The sequence below is a fragment of the Notolepis coatsorum genome, assembly GCF_963971535.1.
Source record: "Notolepis coatsorum genome assembly, chromosome: 7".
In the NCBI taxonomy this organism is placed as follows: Eukaryota; Metazoa; Chordata; class Actinopteri; order Aulopiformes; family Paralepididae; genus Notolepis; species Notolepis coatsorum.
In genome coordinates this window covers 100,197,766-100,220,328 of record NC_140171.1, presented here as the reverse complement: position 1 = coordinate 100,220,328, position 22,563 = coordinate 100,197,766, and the positions used below count along the sequence as shown (strand labels likewise).

General features: G+C 45.4%; 2 protein-coding genes across 2 annotated transcripts in view; both read right to left on the bottom strand.

Annotated features, from left to right (window-relative positions):
- The window catches only part of LOC311231707 (extracellular serine/threonine protein kinase FAM20C-like), a gene marked incomplete at both ends in the record, with an annotated part of 164,483 nt that overhangs the window by 14,381 nt on the left and 127,539 nt on the right, over nucleotides 1-22,563 (bottom strand). Inside the window, 2 exons of the mRNA XM_084318334.1 lie at nucleotides 4,496-4,555; nucleotides 5,640-5,721. Coding sequence (XP_084174460.1) covers nucleotides 4,496-4,555; nucleotides 5,640-5,721 — 142 coding nt within the window. The remainder of the gene's footprint in view (nucleotides 1-4,495; nucleotides 4,556-5,639; nucleotides 5,722-22,563) is intronic.
- The window catches only part of dnhd1 (dynein heavy chain domain 1), a gene marked incomplete at both ends in the record, with an annotated part of 117,144 nt that continues 101,884 nt past the window's right edge, over nucleotides 7,304-22,563 (bottom strand). Inside the window, 10 exons of the mRNA XM_084319433.1 lie at nucleotides 7,304-7,717; nucleotides 8,782-9,392; nucleotides 9,540-9,692; nucleotides 9,776-9,867; nucleotides 10,260-10,458; nucleotides 10,571-10,666; nucleotides 15,434-15,608; nucleotides 16,168-17,211; nucleotides 17,780-17,955; nucleotides 18,048-18,227. Coding sequence (XP_084175559.1) covers nucleotides 7,304-7,717; nucleotides 8,782-9,392; nucleotides 9,540-9,692; nucleotides 9,776-9,867; nucleotides 10,260-10,458; nucleotides 10,571-10,666; nucleotides 15,434-15,608; nucleotides 16,168-17,211; nucleotides 17,780-17,955; nucleotides 18,048-18,227 — 3,140 coding nt within the window. The remainder of the gene's footprint in view (nucleotides 7,718-8,781; nucleotides 9,393-9,539; nucleotides 9,693-9,775; nucleotides 9,868-10,259; nucleotides 10,459-10,570; nucleotides 10,667-15,433; nucleotides 15,609-16,167; nucleotides 17,212-17,779; nucleotides 17,956-18,047; nucleotides 18,228-22,563) is intronic.

Below are 22,563 nucleotides of genomic sequence, written 5' to 3'. Positions count from 1 at the left end.
CTCCCTGTGAGTTGCTGTCCCGGAGTGTTGACCGGAATGTCAGACGTCCCGTGATGAAGACCGGGAGGATGCGACCCTCTCTGCATGCCCTCCTGTCTCCGGCGGTCTCGTAGTGATGACCGGAGTGCTGGACGTCCCGCGATGATGTCGGGGAGGTTGCGACCCTCTCTGCGCCGCCCCCTATCTCCCTGTCTCCGGCTGTCCCTGAGCAATGACCGGAGTGTTGAATGTCCCGTGACTAAGACGGGGAGGACGCGACCCTCTTTGCGCCGCCCCTGTGCCTCAAATAGATTCGCTATCAGCTCTATCTTTAATCTTTCAAAATTTTCAGTTGCTATCGCCATCAGCTCTATCTTTCATTTTTCAAAATGTTCAGTTGCTATTGCATGCACTCATCTGTGTTTCACTACACACATGAGTGCATGCTTACCAACTGTCAGTCTGCAACACTACTATCACCGACATCTAAGAAGGGAGATCCCCCCTTGAATGGCCCTTCTAAGGTTTCTCTCCTCCACACTGCCTGTGGTGCATTTTTCCCTATTGTTAGGTTTTAGTGAGTTTTTCCTTACCTTCGCGCGGGGTATGTCTGGGAGTGTTCGCATTGCATTCATTTATTTGCATTTATTTTAAATTTGTTGGACCTTATGGTGTTCTTGTTTTGTTCTTGACTTATTGTTATGTTTCTTCTTGACTTGTTTAAAGAAGACGTGTCCGGCCCATGGGGACATTAACGTGTGTTGTCGGGCCTTACAAATAAATTTGATTTGATTTGATTTACTGTACAGTTCCCTCCCCCTTGTATGTATATATTTACTGTTAGGATATTGTTGGGGAAAATGTGTATATGAAGTGAACTAGTTTAATATGGGTCAACTAAGCAGTACTGAAAGACGGTCTGGCTTGGAGGTAGGCAGATAGACATTTCAGGACATCACGTCGTGTGCTTTTAATCTTGTACATCATATCGTGTGCTTTAATCTTGTACATCATATCTTGTCCTTTTCTCTCTTTCATACACACACATATACACACACACATCTCACTAATCTTTTCTCTCTTTCATACACACACATATACACACACACATCTCACTAATCTTGACTCTCTCTTTCATACACACACATATACACACACACATCTCACTAATCTTGACTCTCTCTTTCACACACATACATATACACACACACATCTCACTCAATCGCATCTCTCTTCGATGTTAAATCTATGTGTCATTTTAATGTACGTCATGTCATATCTGATATAATATGTCACGTCATCATATCTGTCATGGGGGGGCAGGGCTGAGAAGGGATTTATGGGACAAGCAGAGGGATTGAGAAGTCAGAGTGTTTTTCTTCAACTGTGGTGACCGTCTGCTGATCCATAGCTTCTGCTGTTAAACCTTCTGTCCTTAAATAAATTGCCTGTTGAAACTGGAAATAACGTCTCCTGCTGTGTTAAACGACTACTCAGCCACAACAATATCTGTTTAACAGTACTGTATATTTGCATATCTTGTATGTCAAAAATGTAACAGTACTGCATATCTGTATGTCATGTATGTCATAAATGTCATGATTAGTTTAGATTAGATTATTAGATTAGATTTTTATATCTGTATATCTCTATATTGTGTATGTCATAAATGTCATTATGAATTGAAAATGGGAGACCCTGATGTAAACAAGACGAACGTCTTTCTCTGGTCTGCATCCCCTTAATAATTGTGTGTATTGAGCTGTACTGTACCCATTCTGCAATATGTTAATTAAAGTTTTCAATCAATCAATCAAACCTGAACTAATAGGTTCCGCTCTCCACTTCCTTAATAACCTATGGCTTCTCCTCACAGTAAATGTGAAATTAGTTAATTATGTTAGCGTGCAGCTGGCAACATGAAGTCTACCACAATGCTTCTAATAATAATAATCAGATATAAACAATTGCAAAAATTACACAAGATATGCACATATTCTTGAGAGTACCACATGTGGTTAAGGTTAGGGTTAGAGTTGGTTTAAGGTAACAGTGTGGTTAAAGTTAGGGTTAGAGTTAGTTTAAGGTAACAGTGTGGTTAAGGTTAGGGTTAGAGTTAGTTTATGGTAACAGTGTGGTTAAGGTTAGGGTTGGAGTTAGTTTAAGGTAACATTGTGGTTACGGTTATGGTTAGAGTTAGTTTATGGTAACAGTGTGGTTAAGGTTAGAGTGTGTTTAAGGTAACAGTGTGGTTAAGGTTAGAGTTAGTTTAAGGTAACAGTGTGGTTAACACATTAATTGCCAAGAACGAGTATACTCGTTATTGCCCACCATGCGTTCAGCGCCAACGAGTTAACTCGTTTTTGGGATCGTTATTTCTTTTATTCGCTATATCTATTCATAATTCATGGCTGCAGCCTCTGTAGACCCTTCAGACCCTGTCTGAGCTGGCAGACAGTCAACACTGCCCTCTACTGCCTTGCGGAGCTATTGCATTTCATTGGAAATGGGTTGGTGTGTTTTATGAGCCGATCTGAGCCGTGGGGGCGGGATTTAAATACTCGGGTGAGCCAGGGGCTTACAACGACGGCATGGAATACTAACCCCGCCCGCCCGTTCATGTGTAACGCTCGGTAATGTCGGGGACATGATCGCTGTGGATAACTGGAATGGCGATCAGATAATTGGATTATTCTTTTTGCATTACATCAGATACCAGGTAATATATAAACGATTGCGTTGATCTGATATTTCTTTCCACCGCGATCAAAGCTATGTGTGTATGTGTATGTGTTTTTTACCGTTGAGTGGGAGGAGGTGGCGGGGGGAGCGCCGCACTACGAGGGCCATTTCATGTATGCACGAGAAGATATAATAATGATAATCTAGCGTTGATTTCAGGATGATTAGATAATCAGCCGAAAAATTACAACGTGATCACTGGATCACTGGTGACACAGCAAGGACAATGAGGAAATTAACATGACTTCTACTGGTGTATCTTTTTTAATATAAATGAATTTATCAATACATTCATTTATCAATAACCTACGTATTATTACCATGCTACTTATGTTAATTATTAATTAACAGGAACAATTTGAATAAATAACGTTAGTTGGAGAACTTAAGGTTTAGTGGCCGCTTGTCATTAACTAATAAATTGACAATGCACCACGATGCACCTACTAGATGTTTTTGTACTCGGGTAACAAAATAAGTTGTGGATGTTGACAAGGTTTAATGTCCAGGCTGCAGCTGATGTAGTTTATAAGGTTTATTGTCCAAAGAAATTATGGTTGAGAACAAAACAGTTTGCGTCTTCCGTGAAAAAAACATTCTCTCTCAGCAGGTGCATAATACTTGTCCAATCGGTGGTAATGAACGTATTGTAGCGATCAGTCATGCAGTAATGTCAGGAAGAAGGAGGAGAGGTTGTATTCGTATATGGTGGTTTAATTCCAGCTCAATATGGGTTTTACAGGTTAATACTTCCCTCGTAATGCATAACACAGCTACCTGCTAATTCATCTCGCTTCACGACAACCTAACGTCCGGTCCGTCCTCTGATATCTCCCGGGGGGAAACCACACCCCCAGCTAGACAGAGCGACACATATAGCATATTATACCTGAACGGTCGGATCTGGTGTGGGGGGCCAAGCGATTGTCGTTGAGCGACAGACGATCGCATCGCCAGGCGACGTCGGTCGCCCGCTGTGTGCTTTGGACTTTAGTTTAACCCTTTGACTACCACACTACCAAAGGGTTAACCCAGACGGTTAGGTTAACCGTCTGTAGTGTGGTAGTGAAAGGGTTAACCTTCTATAGTGTGTTAGTGAAAGGGTTAAGGTAACAGTGTGGTTAAGGTTATAGTTAGTTTAAGGTAACAGTGTGGTTAAGGTTAGAGTTAGTTTAAGGTAACAGTGTGGTTAAGGTTAGAGTTAGTTTAAGGTAACAGTGTGGTTAAGGTTAGGGTTAGGGTTAGTTTAAGGTAACAGTGTGGTTAAGGTTAGGGTTTGGGCGAGGCCCTGGGGTACGCAAAACTTTTCTGAAAAGGTAAAAAGGTAAAAAGATTATGTAATATGTGACAGTGGCTCAGGAGGTAGAGCAGTCGCCTGGTAATCCGGAGGTTCCCGGTTCGATTCTCGCTCCTCCTGAGCAGCGTGTCGAAGTGTCCTAGAGCAAGACACTTAACCCCTAATCGCTTCCGATGTGCAGGTTGGCACCTTGCATGGTTGCCTCTGCCATCGGTGTGTGAATGCGTGAGTGAATGGGTAAAATGTGAGGAATAAATTGTAAATCGCTTTGGATAAAATCGCTATATAAATGCAGCCATTTACCATTTATTTATTTACTTTACTTATTGCTATAACATAACGTACAATATGTACCTTTTTTCCTGTGGTCGATTAGTACATTATTTACATATTTTAAGTAAGATCGGACGGGGAGGACAGGAATTTGTTACAAGAATTGTATTCTATTCTAGTTTGTTTTCACCACTCATTGTTTACCTGCAACACTGTTCTAGGGGGGCCAGGATGGAGGGCTCGTCTTTGGAGTGACGCCCGAACCTGAGACCAGCGTAGACACAGCATCACATCGTCATTCGTCACCCTAACATACGTCACTGTACAGACCTGCTCGCTGTATACGCCAGACTCAGTGTGCGCGTGCATCACCGGAGCAGAAAGGAACATAAATCCTGGTCAGAACAACGGGCAGACTACAATATTATTTGTTAGCCATGCTAGCGATCTAAACAATCAATCCATGCCAAAGCTAGATATGTAAAAGGTGAAAGACTCACACTCGCAGCCATGCTGATTTGGCCGTTTTAGTTTGAAACCACTTTTAGTCAGGGGAGTGTCATGGTTTCTCCGTAGAGCCCCGTCATACTTTTTTAGCGCAGCAGCTTGCGCAGGTAGAGGGCAACTCAGTTGGTATTGCTGATTGGCTCGAACACGGTATGTTTGTAAACAGCGAACAGGTCTATACACACAAACAACTCCAAATACATCATCTCTCACCAGTGGTGGAAAGTAACTAAGTATTCTTTACTCAAGTAATGTACTTAAGTACAATTTCGAGCTACTTGTACTTTACGTGAGTACTTTCATTTTAGGGACATTTATTTTACTCCACTATATTTCAAAGGAAATATTGTACTTTTTACTCCACTACATTTATCTGAAGTCATCAGTTACTTTGAAGAAAAGGATTTTGCACAGAAAACATGGCATAAATGTATGAAGATTATATACTTTCACATTTGAAGCCTGTCAATTTCAAGAGAACGTAATCAGAGCAGCATAACTGGATCACATACCACTTTAACACGTGCCACTTTAACATAACCTTTAATTAGAGCAGTATAACTGGACCACATACCACTTTAACATAACTTTTAGAGGTCAATGGTCTAGGATTGAATGCTCCCAAGCACTGGAATACACAAACATCATGTAGAATGCATACTTTTACTTTGGATACTTAAGTACATTCAATAGCAAATACTCTACTTTGACTTAAGTAGAATTTGAATAGAGGACGTTTACTTTGACCAGAGTGCTCATTTATCTGGGTATTTCTACTTTTACTTAAGTAAAGGAACTGTGCACTTCTTCCACCACTGTCTCTCACCACTCGTCTACTCACGCTCTCCCGTTGTCCAGATGCAGTAGGAAAGTGTTGTTGCCAAACTTCTGAAAGGTCTCGTAGTGATGCCTGTCCATGTTACCTGGAGAGAAGGACAAAGGGTTATTATCAGTCATAGTCATGACATTATTTACAGATTTCCTCACCGGATCTTTTCACTGTAAATACCTCACCCCAAAGATGAGCCTATAGCTTATATTGGCTGTGAAGGACTTGAAAAGAATAAAATATCTCCAGAATAATTGCTCAATTGTTTCGTTACCAACTCATTTTTGTTTTGAGAACAGTAAAACTGGTCTTAAAGGTCTTGTTTAACCACCCTGCTTTGCAAGTCTTCTCCCCCTTGACTGCAAGAACATGACGCATGTATCTGTCATACTCTTCATGCGATAAGGATGGTAGATGTGTACAGTATGCAACAGAAAGGTAAAGAGAGGAATGAGCTATGTACAACGTGCTCCAAGGCTATTTACTTCCAGTTAGAGATAAACCACAAGGTGGATCACCAGAATACAAAGTAACAACATAGACCTATTCGAGCCAATCCGCAATACCAACTGAGTCACGTGACTAAGTTGCCCCTTACCTGCGCAAGCTGCTGCACAAAAAGCTAAATCAGCATGGGTGCTGTGAGTGTGAGTCTTTCACCTTTTACATATCTAGCTTTGGCACGGATTGATTGTTTAGATCGCTAGCATGGCTAACAAATGCAAATATATTGTAGTCTGCCCCATTGTTCTGACCATGATTACGTTCCTTTTGCCCCCTTGATGTGCACGATCACTGAGTCTGAGGTATACAGCGAACAGGTCTATTGTCATTGATGAGACTCTTCTCCTGTTGTAACTCAGTTGGAAAACTAGTTTGGCACATGGCGGTGGGGCATGGCTGTGCTCTGCTGCAGGGGAGACATGGCTGAGAATAGCTCACGGGAGCTATTCTCAGGGTGCCAGGGTTAGTGAATTGGCACAGATATTACCTGTTGGTTGTGCTCTCTTTATAGCAGCATGCTGGACCTGGATGATGGCCCTTTTTTGACACACACGCCTGACGAGAAGCTGGGAGAGGCTGTGCGTCCTGACTTGAACTGCATAGCGTCAAACCAGCCTGTCGTTTATGATCAGTGTCAAGCAGTGAGTGTATTATAAAATACCTGAGGGTAACAGCCTTCTCTGTTACATGCACCTCAGGAGGATGGAATGTGAAAGCTAAATGTGGACTTTGTGGATTTTTTCTTTTACACTTTTAAAGCACATGCCGCTCACGCCTACCGCTGTTTGTTTGAATATAAAAACAGTTGAGTTGTGTCAAGAAGAACAGCCGCTGTAGATGGTCAGACTGAGAATTACCCCTTTTCACACCTAACAAGTCCACACTTAAGCAAGATATTTCCATTGTGAACATTATTTGCTAAGCATCGCTTTCGGTGAATGAACATGTGTCAACAGTGGCCAAATCGGTCAAAAAATATAGGGAAATAAAAAGATTTAAATACTACTACATTATTGTATGAAGACATTTATACATTGCCAAATAAGTCATGTGAACAAATCAATTCAAGACAAATATTGACATGACATTTTGTATTTGTAAGCGTTTCTCTTCGCAGCTCTAGCCTCGGGAGACGTAGCCACGAGGAGCAGATCCACACAGACAAACGAGCGCTATCGAAGGCTGCTGACCAGCCTCACCCTCCTCAGGCTACACAACACAGGATCAAGCCTGGCTACTAGGGGAACACAAGTGATGATGTTTTCGTCGGCTAGTCCCCAGTCTCCGTTCTCTCTGTCCAGGCAGAGGGGACAGTGATAGAGAGGCGGCCGAGAGGCGAGAGGCCGCGGAGTGTCTGAGACGTGGACAGCGTTAGCGTTGGTCAAGTGTGAGGAATTAGATCGGACAGTCTCTGTGTTCCTGACCGCAGCCCTGACACGTAGAAGGGGGAACAAGCAGGGCTTGGGAGAGAGAGTGTCCTGTAGGGCTTGCAGCCGGCTGTCCCACAGAGCCCCTCTCAACTCCAGTCCACACAAGTACACGTCGCCCTGGGGGAGAGCGGCTTGAGGGGTGAAAGCACTGAGAACCTGGGGAGAGAAGAGAAGAGCAAACATCAGCTATTGTCAAGATTCAAGATTCAAGATTCAAGAGTTTTAATTGTCACGGCATACAGGTATACAATGAAATGCGGCTGGTCTGTAACAGGCAGTGTTGTAGTACTCAAGTCCAGGACTGATTTTCAGGACTCGTGACTCAGACTTGGATTCGAGCATTGACTGCATTCGGTCAATTGCAGTAGGCCCTAATCATTTTGCATAAGATATTGATGGCTAGTGCATTTGTTTGGCTATTGTGTCACAAAGCAAATAAACTCCCTTTGAAACGGTGACCGCTGTGTCATTTATGTTTAATGTAGACTTTTTTTTATGGACTCAACCTTGATGACTTGGACTCGGGACTCGGACTAGGGTAACAGGGACTTGACTTGGGCTCTTCTTTGGTGACTCAGACTTGGACTCGGACTCTGGGGACTCGAGACTCGACTCAGACTCGAGATTTAGTGACTTGACTACAACACTGCTTGCCACTATATGAATATATTTTCTATTGGTTTGGAATGTGCCCGCTTGTATAGAGGGGGAGGAGTCACCCTATTCCTCCTCCCAGTCTGGTTTTGCTCTGCAAGCGGGTCATGTTAAAAGTACTGTTCTGTAATTACATTTTCTAAGTTGTGAGCGTTCATTTATAAAAGGATCTGGTAGAATATGATATGTAATAAATGTTAAGCTACAAGGAAAACAAGATACTGGTGTGTTTCAGCTGTATAAAGGTTTTACTGTACGATTGTCAGCTGTTTATTTAGCAGGTTGTACTACCGTTGTAATATAATTGTGCTTCATGTACTGTAGCTCATGGCTAACGAGGGTATTTGAAAACGACCTCGGTGTGGAGCCCATCTGATGCTGTGTCTTGTGCATCTACAGTATATCACCAGATCACTGATCACTAGACTAAATCTGCACATGAGCTGAGAATCCGTGGACTTTGAATCTTATTTACACAACGCTGAATCACATCCGTTACATCAGGCAACACCTGCAAGTGCTTAGAGTGCCACTAGACCCCTTCATCAAAATTTGTATTGTTTTACCTCGAAATACAGGACTACGTTACTGACATCCATGCGTTCCGCTCGACAAGCCTCTCTCATCACGGCCAACAGAAAGCCTCTGGCGTTTCCGAAGGCAGACAGGTGGTAGGCAGCCGGTGGGGCGTCGCCGGCGGCATCACAGCGATAAGCACCGAGCAGCTCTGCCCGCCGCTCCAGGTGGGATAGGCTAGCCACGGTGAAGGAAGCTACGGTCCTCTGGTGCTGTCGAATGGGCTGGTCGAGCTCTGAGAGGAGTGAGGAGACTAGACCGATAAGAGCATCCCACTCGGTCTGGAGGAAGCTGCGTAGGGGACCCTGGGACGCTGTTCCTACACTTGTGTCCTTTAGTGCCAGTTCACTCTTCAGCGCCTGCAGTCTGTCTCTAGTCTGGATGAAGTCTGGCGGCATGGCAAGGTGGCTCGGCTCATTGCCGGCATGCCTGATTTGGCCCACCGGTGTCTGGGAATCCCGTAGCAAGATGTCCAGGGTCTGACTGTTGACCTTGACCATCTCCCCTGCCAAATCGGCACCGAAGCCCAAAAGCAAGGGATCGCTGATATTAGCCAAGTCCTGAATACGCTGCTCAAGACGCTGCAATAGTCCTGACGTATCTGTCGATGTAAAGTAATACAATCACTATTATTTGGTTTTAGCCTTATTCATACAGAATAGACAAGTATATAAACATACACGGCAGAATCACCTGCTACGTGTATATGCAGTGTTGGTAGAGAAAGAGAGAAAATATCTTTAAGTACCACCAAAGTGCCCAGGGATGTGAATGATATCAGAGAGGACGTGTGGCCCGCTGCCCCGCAGAGTGGATGCTGTGCCTAGGCACGCCTTGGCGACACTCTTCACCACCTCCAGGTCTGCAGAGTCTGACACATGGCCACCGTACACCACATTGACTAGGAAGTAAAAAGTAAAATGTTGTTGTGAGTTCAAATACCACACGATACTACAATAATTTCACCTGAGAATGCAGCCTTACCGGCTATGTACTCCAGAGCCTCGTCCTTGTTATCACAGAGACTGGCGACACGAATGTGTGCATCCACTAAGGCCAGCAGATCGTCCTGGCTCCTTAAAAACAGCAACATGAATGAATGAATGAATGAATGAAGTTTATTTCGAGCCATTTAGAAGTTTACAACTTTTTTTTTACAAGTTGGCCGAAAAGGCTAGGGCTGAAGCTACAAGCTTGTAAATGCCCTAACCTAGTGCATCATCTTATATTTATCGTTGATCTTCGTTATCAACATCCCACATACAAATACTGTAAATGGTAAATAAAATGGTAAATGGCTGCATTTATATAACAGTTCTTATCCAAAGCGCTTTACAATTTGTTCCTCACATTTTACCCATTCACTCACACATTCACACACACATGACAATAATTGTGCCGTGTTCCTTTAATTGAAATACCCATTACAGTGAAGATATAGATACGCATCTAAGCCTTTTCCTCTAACCAGCAGTAGATGTTCCTCTGGCCTAAGTTCCTGTAGGCCTGTCTTTGCAGTAAGACAGCGTGCAGGACGGAGCAGCGTAAGAGAGGTTCCGACTCTGACTGAGCGAGTCCGACCACGAGACGCAGGGAGTGGCTTATCTCCTCCTCCAGACCCCGGGGGGAGTCGCACACCAGATTCAGGGCATGCGTGCGCAACGCCGCTAGAAGAAACAGCCAGGGTGGTTTATAGACGTTAGGGTCACGGTGGCTGATATACGGAGAGGGAGATGTTGAATGTATTTGGAAGTGCTGACGGGATGACGTTGAACCTACCGGGTATGTGTGGGGTACGTCCTCTGGTTATAAACCACAGTCGGAAGCGCGGGTGCACCTGCCCACGTGCACGTGGCTCCTCTCCATCCGACACACCTGTGAGGCGGCTCAATGTTTACCATATCTACAACATATGGCTAAGATAAGGGGTTAATGATGGTATCAATGTAGATGATTGGACGTCACGTTTTCATTATGGCTGTCAATCAATAACAACAATAATCTGTAATAGCCAGGGAATATTATCAGATATTTGACCAATGTTGGAATAAATTCCTTACCAAGAAATGTCTTCACCAATGTGTTTGTAAAGGTGTCAGGTAATGTAAGGTAATAACACATATAAAAAGATTTAAATTCAACTCCCATAGGAAAACCTGTGACAGCTGCTGAAAGTTGGAGTACCTGGAACCTTATCTGTGAAAAATGTTAAATGTTTGCCTTAAGTACCTTGTGAGGTGTCAAACTAGTTTTTTTTTATCGATTGCAAACATTTACTTTGCACTAAAAGCACTCCTTGGTGGAAAAATTGCCACGCTCACCTTTCCCACTCATCGCCAACCCTCTTCTTTGTGAAAATAAATATGGCTCGGTGCATATACATTTTAAAGTAGCTTTATTAGTTTATTCACGTACTTGCCATGGTAACTACTCAATGTTTACTGGGAACTGTTGTAGTTGGTTGGCATTTGCAGCAAGTGAGTGGTAGGTGTCAGACATGCTCAAGCCATTTGAAACCCTCTCCTGTGTGGATCATGGACAGACACATTACAATAGACTCCACACATCAAATAACAATATTCACCAGTCAGCAAGATACTACAAGAAGATTTTACATCTGATTAGTAAGTATTATCTAAAAAAATATATAATTATAACTGGAAAATTGTATGTCACTACATTGATAATATGCATATATAAATAATATATAGGGTGTGTACTATCATCAAATTATCTTACTTGTTAGCTAGCTGGCCACAAGTGCTGGGTGCAGACTCTCAGCCACTTCTCTGATGTCAACAAGCGCATGGAGGAAGGTGTCAACTGTCAAGAAACATGGTCCACTCCACAAAGACCTTGCCAAAACACGGATGAAGTGAGATACTGAAGCGATTGAACTTGCCCTCAAATGGTTCGAGAACAATCCCTTCGACCACAACCGAGACAAGCAGTTGCTTGTGTCCTTCTCAACAGGATTCACAAGCACTGCAGATGACCGTCGATGCTGAAAGAGCGGCTGAAGTAGGGAGGGAGATGCAGATAAAGCTGGATGGACAGTAACATCGACCATGAAGGTGAGGTACAGGGTCAAGGCCCTGTCATCACTCAGAAAGATTCACAAGGTCGATGAGAAGATTCACCTAAACTCACTTAAGTGCTCAACCGAATGATCATTTTCTCCCAAAGGGATATGACAATCGAGACAAGCTTAGAGTATGAGCTAACTCCCTTGTCCTTGTTCAGTAACAAAGACCAAAAAATGAACAAGGCGAACAAGGCAGGCTTTTCCAAGACCAGTCTAAAGGAGTTGACCAATCCACTTGACCTCACTAACCAGCCCTGGTCCAGCCCGGTAGTTGATGGTGGATGGCTTCTCTACATGGTGAAGTGGGAACAAGGTCAGACTTGGTAGGAGATTGCTGACAGTTACCTGAGCTACATGCAGTGTCTTGGCAGTCGCACTCAGAAGATCATTGTGGTCTTTGATGGCTATAGCAGCTTGCCAAAAGATCATGACCACATCCGGCATACTAATAACTCCTGCTGTGATCTACAGATTTGCCCGGATATGATACATTTCACACCAAGGGCAAAGTTCAGCTGGTAATGCTGGTGCACCATAGCTCAAGCACCAACCATCCACTCTTCTTAACCACGTCGAAGGGCTCTTACGATGTCATGAGGATCCAAGTGGCTGTCTCTGAAAGACAGAGGCACTACCTGCTCTCTTGTCACACCTTCACTGGTTGTGATAGGGTTTCTGCAATGGAGGCCATTGGAAAACAACGCTATTTGACAGGTTTTGTGCAGGGGACATCGATGAACACATGGACATCTTCCTTGACATACAGTACATGCTACTAAGGACACGGTGACCAGGGCTGGGATTGCAATTTTCCAGCACATTCACCACACACACGATAGAAAATCTTTTCAAGAAAGGCCACGGCCGGGCTGATCAAACCGAAGACTCTACCTCCAACAGATGGTGCAGCTGCACAGCATTCTCTCTGTGCCTATCTCCAAACAGGGACTGGATGCTGCTGCAGAGCATGTCTTTGGACCCCAGTGACTATGCATGGATGGTAGAGGTTCATGGTTATGAGCCAGTTCCAATACTAGACCCCATGGCTCCTGAGGAGCTACTCCGGTTCAGAAGCTGAAATTGCAATGGAGATTGCAGCAACTGGTGGTGCAGCTGCAAGAAGAATGGTGTCAAGTGTAGGCCCATCTCAGCATGTGGAAATTGTAAAAGCATTACTGTACATGCATTTTTGTATTTCTGATGGTGTAGAGTCTGGAGAAGACTCATGAAGCATTTGACATTGTGGATCAGTATTGTTTTCTAACTTAAAGGAAAACTCCAACATTTTGGGAAATTAGCTCATTTAACATCTTCCCTGGAGTTAGACAAGAAGATACATACCTTTTTTGTCTCTGTGCGTGCATTTAGCTTTGGGAACGGTCGCTCCGTTAGCGTAGCTTAGCTTCATCACTGGAAGTGGGGGGGGGACAATAGCCTGACGTTCCCTTACAGTGTATACAGTCACCAAATACACTCCAAATACAACTCCAAAACGTTCATGTAAACATGTTGTGACCTGTGTATTTACCACGTGGAGAAATAAAAAATAATTGAATTAGACAATTACGTTTTCTAAGCAAATATACTCGGAACTATTTTTTGCCTAAGCACTCGTCTCTGCGGGCAGCCAGTGATTTCTACGTGAAGCAGTGTTTGTGGACATTCTCATTAATTCAAAGGATCCGAACCGATTGAAGTTTATGGATACCATGACTTAAAATCCTCTTACCTTGACGATTAAAAGCCTCCACAATTTAGAAAACAGTAATCCAATGGCTGGTATTGATAATATAATACTAACTACTGCACGTAGCTAACCGGAGCTAACACAGAACCGGACGGTCAGTAAAGCAAATATAATGACTTCCTTTCCTTATCTAACGTTAACACGAACCTAACGTTACAACTAACCTAAAGTTAGTTTAGGTTCGTTAAAGGAAAACTATAACATTTTGGGAAATTAGCTTATTTGGCATATACCCTGGAGTTAGACAAGAAAATACATACCCTTTTTCTTCTCTGTGCATGCAGTAGGAGTAGGAAGACACGCACCGTTAGCCTAGCTTAGCGTCAGTCACTGGAAGTAGGTTCCTCCATTAGCCTAGTTCCAAACATCTTCCTACTCCTACTGCATGCACAGAGAAGAAAACGATATGTATCTTCTTGTCTAACTCCAGGGTAGATGGCAAAAAAGCTAATTTCCCAAAATGTTGGAGTTTTCCTTTAATATTCGAGATATTAAAATAAACAAATAAAGCTACTTTTTAATTTACATGTAAAAGTGGGCATGGCCGTTTTTCCACCAAGGAGTGGTTTCAGTACAAAATACATTTTTGCAATCGAATCATGAAAAAACCCTAGTTTGACACCTCACAAGGTGTTAACACTTTGGCTGCCGGGAACCGTCTTTAGACGTCTTTGCTGGCCATGCTAAAGTTGCCGGAGGACGCGTTACGTCGTCCTTATATCAATATTTCAAAAATCTGCGATCGGATTCATATGTCCCCTCCGCTGGCCTGAGATCCACCAGCAGGACCCACTGAGCTCTCTGGCGGTTCAGGAGCGCCATCTGGTGGCCGATCGGCGCAATCGCCAAACAGGATGTGGCATAGAGGTTGTGCTAGACGTCCGTAGTACTTCCGGGCGCTCGCTATAGGTCATGGGACTCTGGCTCGTCACGCTACACGGTGATCGATTGGCAATAACTCGATAAACAACATGATTTGGACGTATATACCATTATACAAGCTGGAGATGGACCGGGTAAAAATATATCCCATAATGATAAGATTTCTACTCTACGATGATCGCCCAACGGCGCGCGGAGACTGGGGTGAGTTTCAGCGTGTAACGTTACCGTCTTCGATACTAACTGCTATTATCAACATTTGACCCACATTAGATGATTGGTATAACGCTGCCCACGGAATTATAAACGCCCCCTCGCCCATCCGGTCAACATCAGATGACGTGTAGTAACTTCTAGAAGTACGTCTAGTTGGAATTTTTTATATCGCGCTGATTGCCATCAAACTGTATTTCATCATCAATATAATGCATTTGGGGCTATATATCACGTTCTGGAGAAAGCTGCAGAAAGAGATGAAAACATACTTATACATGATTAGACCATACTTTACTATGAATATGTGAATGAAAAAGTTTAACGTTGCTACACAATGAACAATACATATAGGACTTTGAATGGGCCCTAATAATGGCAATGTAGCAATAGAATTTAAGAAGTTATAGCCCTGCAAAGAAGGGGACTTTCTCCATAGACAAATAGCGCTGGCAATCTATGGTATATCATGAATTTAATTTAGCCAAAGTGTTAAGCAAAAATAAACATTTTACATTTTACAAATGTGTTATTAGACACATTTACAAACATATTGGTGAAAAAATGTCTTGGTAAGGAATTTATTCCAAGATTTTTTTATATTTCCCTGACATTTTTATTTTAAAATTTAATTTATTAAAGGATTTCGTGACATTTAAGGTAGTACTTGCCATAATTAGTTTAGCTGCATTCCTTTCCAACAACAACAACCTACCTTTAGGAGAGGAGGTCAACTGGTGAAGGTGAAACAGGACTTTCTCATCCCATCGCTCCAAGAGGTGGCAGTTGTTAAAAACCAACCAGTGGCCGTCAGTAGCAGCATTGTCTAGTGCTGAGAGGATAGACTCTCTCTCACACTTGGCACCAAGTGAAATGACGTTCACCTGAACCTGAGAAACAGCCATTTAGAAACATACCACATGGCAGTGTTGTAGTCGAGTCACTAAATCTCGAGTCCGAGTCTAGTCTCGAGTCCCCAGTGTTCGAGTCCGAGTCCAAGTCCGAGTCACCAAAGAAGAGCCAGAGTCGAGTCCCCATTACCCTAGTCCGAGTCCGAGTCCAAGTCATCAAGGTTGAGTCTGAGATGACATACAAATAAAAAAGGTCTACATTAAACATAAATGACACAGCGGTCACCATTTCAAAGGGAGTTTATTTACTTTGTGAGACAATAGCCAAACAAATGCCAAATGATTAGGGTATATTAAAAAAAAAAAAAAAATGTATTTATCAATTAACAAGTCAGAGTCCTCGTCTGCACCGTTCGAATGCAGTCAATGCTCGAGTCCAAGTCCAAGTCAAAGTCATCAGTGCTCAAGTCCAAGTCGAGTCACGAGTCCTGAAAATCAGTCCAGGACTCGAGTACTACAAAACTGTCAAATGGTACGTAGAAGTGCAATAGTTATGGGAATTCAACTGAAATATGCAACACAGAACAAGGTGCTTTACCCCTTCTGCATGCGGTTGATACCGGCTCAGTTGTTTCAGTAAGCGAAGTGGTTGAACGCTTGCCAATCCCTCTCCGCCTGGACTGGGTAAGGTAAGGATGACGGGTCCCTCGTGTTTGGCAAGGAATCGGGACAGAGCCTCTGGGTTGCCAGCGTGAGGGGCTTCGTCCGCCGCCGTGCATCGAGACAGGGCCAGGTGGCAGGCGGCCATGTCCTCGGCTACCACAGCCAGGCAGTGCGGGCGGACGGTCTTCCAGAGAAGAGCTCGCTGCAGACAGGTCAGATGGGCGTGAGAGTGACAGGGAACAGCCCCTACTACGGTGGAAGAGGAGACGCCCAGGTATTCCCGCCACTGCTTGGGGAAGCTGGCTAGCGAAGCAACCAACCCCGCGAAGGACCGGATCCTCTGCAGGAGAAGGAGCTCAGGGTGGATGTGAGGGGGTAACCACCCGGGCAGAGCGTGCCAGGAGCTGGCCCGAGGCGAGGCGGCAGACGGCGGGGGGGAGCAGGGTTTGACATGTGTGGGGAGATCCAGATCTCCGAAGCCCCTGAGGAAGGCCACCCTCTCGGTCTCGGAGGAGGCGTCGTGGTCCTGGAACAGAGCGACGGCCACCAGCAGCCTCAGCACGGCGCTGTGGCACTGGAAGAGACACGGCCCATATCGGGCCAGTAGATGCGTTACCATTCTGTGAGTGAACTCCGCTATCGTTTCCTTGGTCGCTTCCCCACCGACGAGGGTCGCGTTTGTCCGGCCCATGGGACACTGTACGCCGCGCACGGCCGCGAGGAAGCCGCCCAGGGGGAAGAGGTAGACGGGAGAGAGACGAGCCACGTCCTGCAGCGCCTGGTAGACGGCGGCAGCTATCCTAGCTGCTTTTTGGAGGCCAGCAAGCAGGGGTTTCTGTCGCTCCAGCTCTGTGTTCAGGCGCTGGATTTCAGTCTGCAGTTTCTCTGATTCTGCCTGACTGGAAGCCACATGATGGATGAAATCAGGGTCTTGCAGCAGTGGGGTCGAGGACCGCAGGATGTACTTCATTAGCGAGACCTGGAAGAGGAAGTGAGGGAGAGGTACTGGATTTATATTAACAACTCCACATAATCATAGTGTCAGAATATATATATATATATATATATATATATATATATATATATATATATATATATATATATATATATATATATATATATATATATATATGTATATATATTTTTTTACCTTTATTTATCCAGGCAAGCAATTAAGAACAAATTCTTATATACAAAAGCAGCCTGTCATCTTCTCCAGAGAGAGACAAGAAGATAGCTACCAGTTTCCTCTCTGTGCGTTCAGTAGAAAGCTATCTGGCTGCATGTTAGCCTAGCTTAGCACAATGAATGGAAGCGGACATGACCGGTTAGCCTTCGGGAGAGGTGTTAGTTGGACAATGCCTAGGCTAACCAGTACTGTCAGCTTCCATTCATTGGGCTAAACTAGGCTAACATGCAGCCAGATAGCTTTCTACTGAACGCACAGAGAGGAAACTGGTATCTATCGTCTTGTCTCTCTCTCTAAAATGTTGGTGTGTTCATTTAAATCATTTGCTTGGTATTAAAACGAATGCTAGTGTTAACACCTCCTCCGCGGCCAGTTTCTCCTGCAGTGCCTTCCTGTCATTCTGCATTTTGAATAGAGACAGCACATCCATGCACTCAGACTGCGCCAGCTCTGTCAGCATCAGCTCCTGGATCTCTGCTGTGCTCAGTGAAAGGTCAATGACCCTCACCGCAGACAGGACGGATGGGTTCATCTCTGTGGAAAAAAACATGGGAGAACCGAGCTTTAATATTTTAAGGCCGTAAACCGATCTACGGTTACGCTGTCTCTCCTACTCTGCTCCTCACCACTGCGAAGGAGTCGGACAGGCAGACGGGTGCTGAGAGCGAGGCAGAATTCTGGATGAGGCGGTGACTGGAAAGGTCGTCTGAACCCAGGGAAACCACTCCTGGCTGGATGTGCTAGAATGGCCAGTAGCTCAGGGCTTGGGACAGCACGCTCCGCATGAGTTACCAGCACTTTCAAACCTACAAAGAAATGGTGTTGTGTAAGTGTTAGTTAGCGCTTTATTGAACCCTTGTACTGAAGAGTTTTTGTAATCTTTTGGACAGCCCATGTATTTGCAGTTGTGAAGTTAATCTAAATACCATGGGAGTGTGAATGTGATACATCACAAGTAGGGATGTCCGATATTATCTGCCGATATCGGCATTAAAATGTGATATCGGAAAATATCGGTATCGGTTTTCAAAAAAAATAAAACATTTTTTTTTTACATTTCTATAGAAATGATGTCCGATATTATCGGCCTACTGATATTATCGGCCGATATCGGCATTCAAATGTGATATCGGTTGATATCGGTATCGGAAATTAAGAGTTGGACAATATCGGTATATCGGTATCGGTAAAAAAGCCAATATCGAGCATCCCTAATTACAAGAAACTACCCAACCTCGACTGTCTTTAATTATGAATAAACACAACACTCTAACTCACCATCTTTAGATATTAAAGTACTCAACCTCTACTGTCTTTAACTCTTTGACTGCCACGCTATTTTTCCATCTTTACTCCCTGGAGCCAGCTTTTTTGACAATTTTCACGATGTTTGCAGACCCATCGTATATTCTATATTATAACTATGGAGACAATAATATGGCTCATTTAACAGGCACTATTTATAGTCCAACAGGGACAAACCAATTCATTTCTACATACTTTAGTTTGTGCGCTATACCACGCTAAACATCGCCCCGTTTCAAAATAATCCAGTCTCGTTTTCTAGATCGTGAGATATGACGTGTTATGTGCATTATGCGCAAATCGTTCGGGTTGCTTGCCTGAAACCTATATTATTTCCAACTCAAAGGTATATACCATATAGATGTTTCTTCACAAAGCTGCGATCCTTACCAAAAGCATGTTTTAGGTTCGGTAAATTCCAACGCTGTGATCAATACAAAAGCATGTTTTAGGTTCGGTAAAATATACCTAAAATAGACCTTACCTTTGTCAGAAGGTACTCCAAAATGAATAATCCCAGTAGTTCCATTGCGAACGGCAAACAATAGGTTTCAGGCAAGCAAATCTTCGACAGATGGCTGTGTACTGCTTCACTTTGAGGGGGAGGGGATTCCTGCAGCCAGAGGCACTGAGAGACCCAGTTCAAAAGGTAGGCGATACTGCCACCTGTCGGGATTCGATCGTCATTGCCATTATAACGTAGGCAGCGGTGCCAGGGAGACACAGGCATGTCCGCGCAAGTGTTTAGAATGGGAAAATAAAAAAAATTAAAAAGGATCGAAAAACTAGATGTACCGGGTTTGCCGCTCAGCGCTTGGATTTGAAACATGAGAAAACCTGTGTTTGGCACAGAATGAGTTAACTATGAATGAACACAATACTCTAACTTATCATCTTTAGATAATAAAGTACTCAACCTCTACTGTCTTTAACTATGAATGAATACAATACTCTTTAGATGATAAAGTTTGAAAACATTGTTCCTGAAGTCTTAAAACGGTCTTATATGGTTCTTCGTTTGAGGTACTCAATTGTGGCATCATCGTATTGAACAAAACAACAGACAGTGGTGGAAGAAGTACACAGTTCCTTTACTTAAGTAAAAGTAGAAATACTCAGATAAATGAGTACTCTGGTCAAAGTAAAAGTCCTCCATTCAAATTCTACTTAAGTAAAAGTAGAGAAGTATTTGCTATTGAATGTATTTAAAAGAACATGCTGTGGGAGCGCAAGAAAGGATGAAACGGTAGTCGAGTCTTTCCTTTTACTTCCCAACATAAATTATATACATCCAACAGAGTGCAGAGACTTTAGTTACTCCTCGTACTAGTCACAGCAGCCATCTGACAGCTGACAGCTGACATATGTAAGTTACCAAATACACACCCCGTTCCCAGAATCCCAAGTCTTAAAGGAGCCCTCACTCCTTGTGAATGTCTGCACCAATTGTGCGTGATAAGTGAGTCATCACACAGGCCCCCCCAAAATTCACCATAACCCCCCAAAAGATCATCCACAGTCAACGAGGCGGGGGGCGAATCAGGCGCCCGAAACGACTCCGTATCACCTGTGCAGGGGTAGAGGTGGGGATTGGGGCGTGTGGGGGGGATTCAGGAGATATGAGGTGACGAGAGGGAAAAGCAGTTGGCAGGGGCCGGGCAGGGGGTCGTCCACGCCGCGGGGGCCGAGCCAGTTCAACTGGCCTGTCTAGGTCCAAATGGGCAGGCTTGAGCCGGTCGACCGATACCCACTCTGACCTTCCTCCAATGTCCACCACGAAGTTCTTAGGCCCCACCTCCAGGACGCGAAAAGGGCCGTCGTAAGGGGGCTGCAGAGGGGTACGGTGGCTGTCATGGCGAATGAAGACATACCTGGCTGACTGCAGATCCCTAGGCATGTAGGACTGCGGGAGGCAGTGCTGGGAAGTTGGGACTGGGGTGAAGGCACCGGCGCCATCCCTGAGCACAGTCCGAGATGAGGTAACCGACCAGGGAGCCTCGGCATCCGGGAGGAACTCCCCCGGGAATCGCAGCGGCTGTCCGTACACCAGCTCAGCAGCCGAGGCCTGCAGGTCTTCTTTGGGGGCGGAGCGCAGGCCAAGCATGACCCAGGGAAGCCGGTCGACCCAGTTGCCGTCCGTAAGGCTGGCCCGCAGAGCAGCCTTCATAGAGTGGTGAAACCGTTCACACAAGCCGTTGCCCTGTGGGTTGTAGGCTGTGGTGCGGTGGAGCTTCACTCCTAGGCCCTCGGCGACTGCAGTCCAGAGCCCGGACGTAAAATGTGGGCCCCGGTCGGATGTGAGGTGTGCCAAAACGGTCTACCCAGGACCCAATGAACGCCCGGGCCACCTTGGCGGATGTGGTCGATGCCAGCGGGACCACCTCCGGCCACCTAGTGGTTCTGTCCACCATGGTGAGGAGGTGAGTGAACCCGTGGGAGGGGGGCAGGGGACCCACCAGGTCCATATTGACATGGTCAAAACGCCTCTCCGGCACGGGAAAACGGTGCCAAGGGGGCTTGGCGGTGTATCTTTGCATGCTGGCACGCCACGCAGGAGCCGGCCCAGGCTGCGATGTCCTTCCTGAGGCCATGCCAGATGAATTTCGCACCGACCAGCTTAGTTGACGCCTTCACCCCCGGGTGCGACAGGCCATGGATGGCTTCGAATACCTGCCGCCGCCAGCCAGTGGGAACCATCGGACGGGGCTGACCGGTGGAGATGTCGCAGAGGAGCGTGGTGTTGGCGATACCAAACTGCACATCCTCTAACCTTAGCCCAGTGTCCGCTGTTCGGTAGGCCTGTATGTCCTTGTCAGTGGCCTGGTCGGCAGCCATGTCAGCGTAGTCTAGTCCCAAGTGGACGGCCATATCCTGCAGCACCGAGTCCATCAGCCGCTGGAAGGTCTGCGCCGCCCCCTTGAGGCCAAAGGGCATCCGCAGAAACTCGAATAGCCCAAAAGGAGTGATGACCGCCGTCTTGGGAACGTCCCGTGGGTGAACGGGTACCTGGTGGTAGCCCCGCACCAAGTCTACCTTGGAAAAGATGGTGGTCCCCGCCCAGGTGGGTGGAGAAGTCCTGTATATGCGGGACAGGGTACCGGTCCGGGGTCGTGGCGTTGTTTAGGCCTCGGAAATCGCCGCAGGGATGCCACCCACCATCAGCCTTAGTGACCATATGCAGGGGGGAGGCCCACGGACTGTCCGAACGGCGCACAATTCCGAGGCGTTCCATGGTTGCAAATTCCTCCCTGGCAATGGAGAGCTTAGCTGGGTCAAGGCGCCAAGTGCGTGCATAGACAGGGGGACCGACAGTGGCTATATAGTGCTCCACGCCATGCTTAGCGACTGCTGAGGAAAATGTAGGCGCCCCGGCAGCAAGCCATGTTGGACAGGCCTAGTGTCCCTGCCCCTCCCAGGGTGCACGGGTAGGTAGCAAAGGAGACAGCATCGATTAGGCGACAGTTTGTAATGTCCACTAGCAGCCTGAACGCACACAGGAAGTCCGCGCCCAGGAGAGGAACTGACACAGCGGCCATGACAAACTCCCACCTGAAACGGCGCCCGCCAAAACACACCTCTACATACCGCGTGCCATTAGCAGCGTCCACCCCCGCCATAGTGTCCACAGCTGTAGCAGGCAGGATGCTTCGTTGCACCCCCGAGTCGACTAGTAGTCGCCGGCCAAATAAGGTGTCGGGTTGGGTGCTAAAAATGGAGGCTCTAATTATTATTATTCATAGAGACTCTCGAGTAGGGCTGCAACGATTAGTCGACATAATCGACGACGTCGATTATAAAAAATCGTCCACGAGGAATTGTTGCGTCGATTAGTCATTA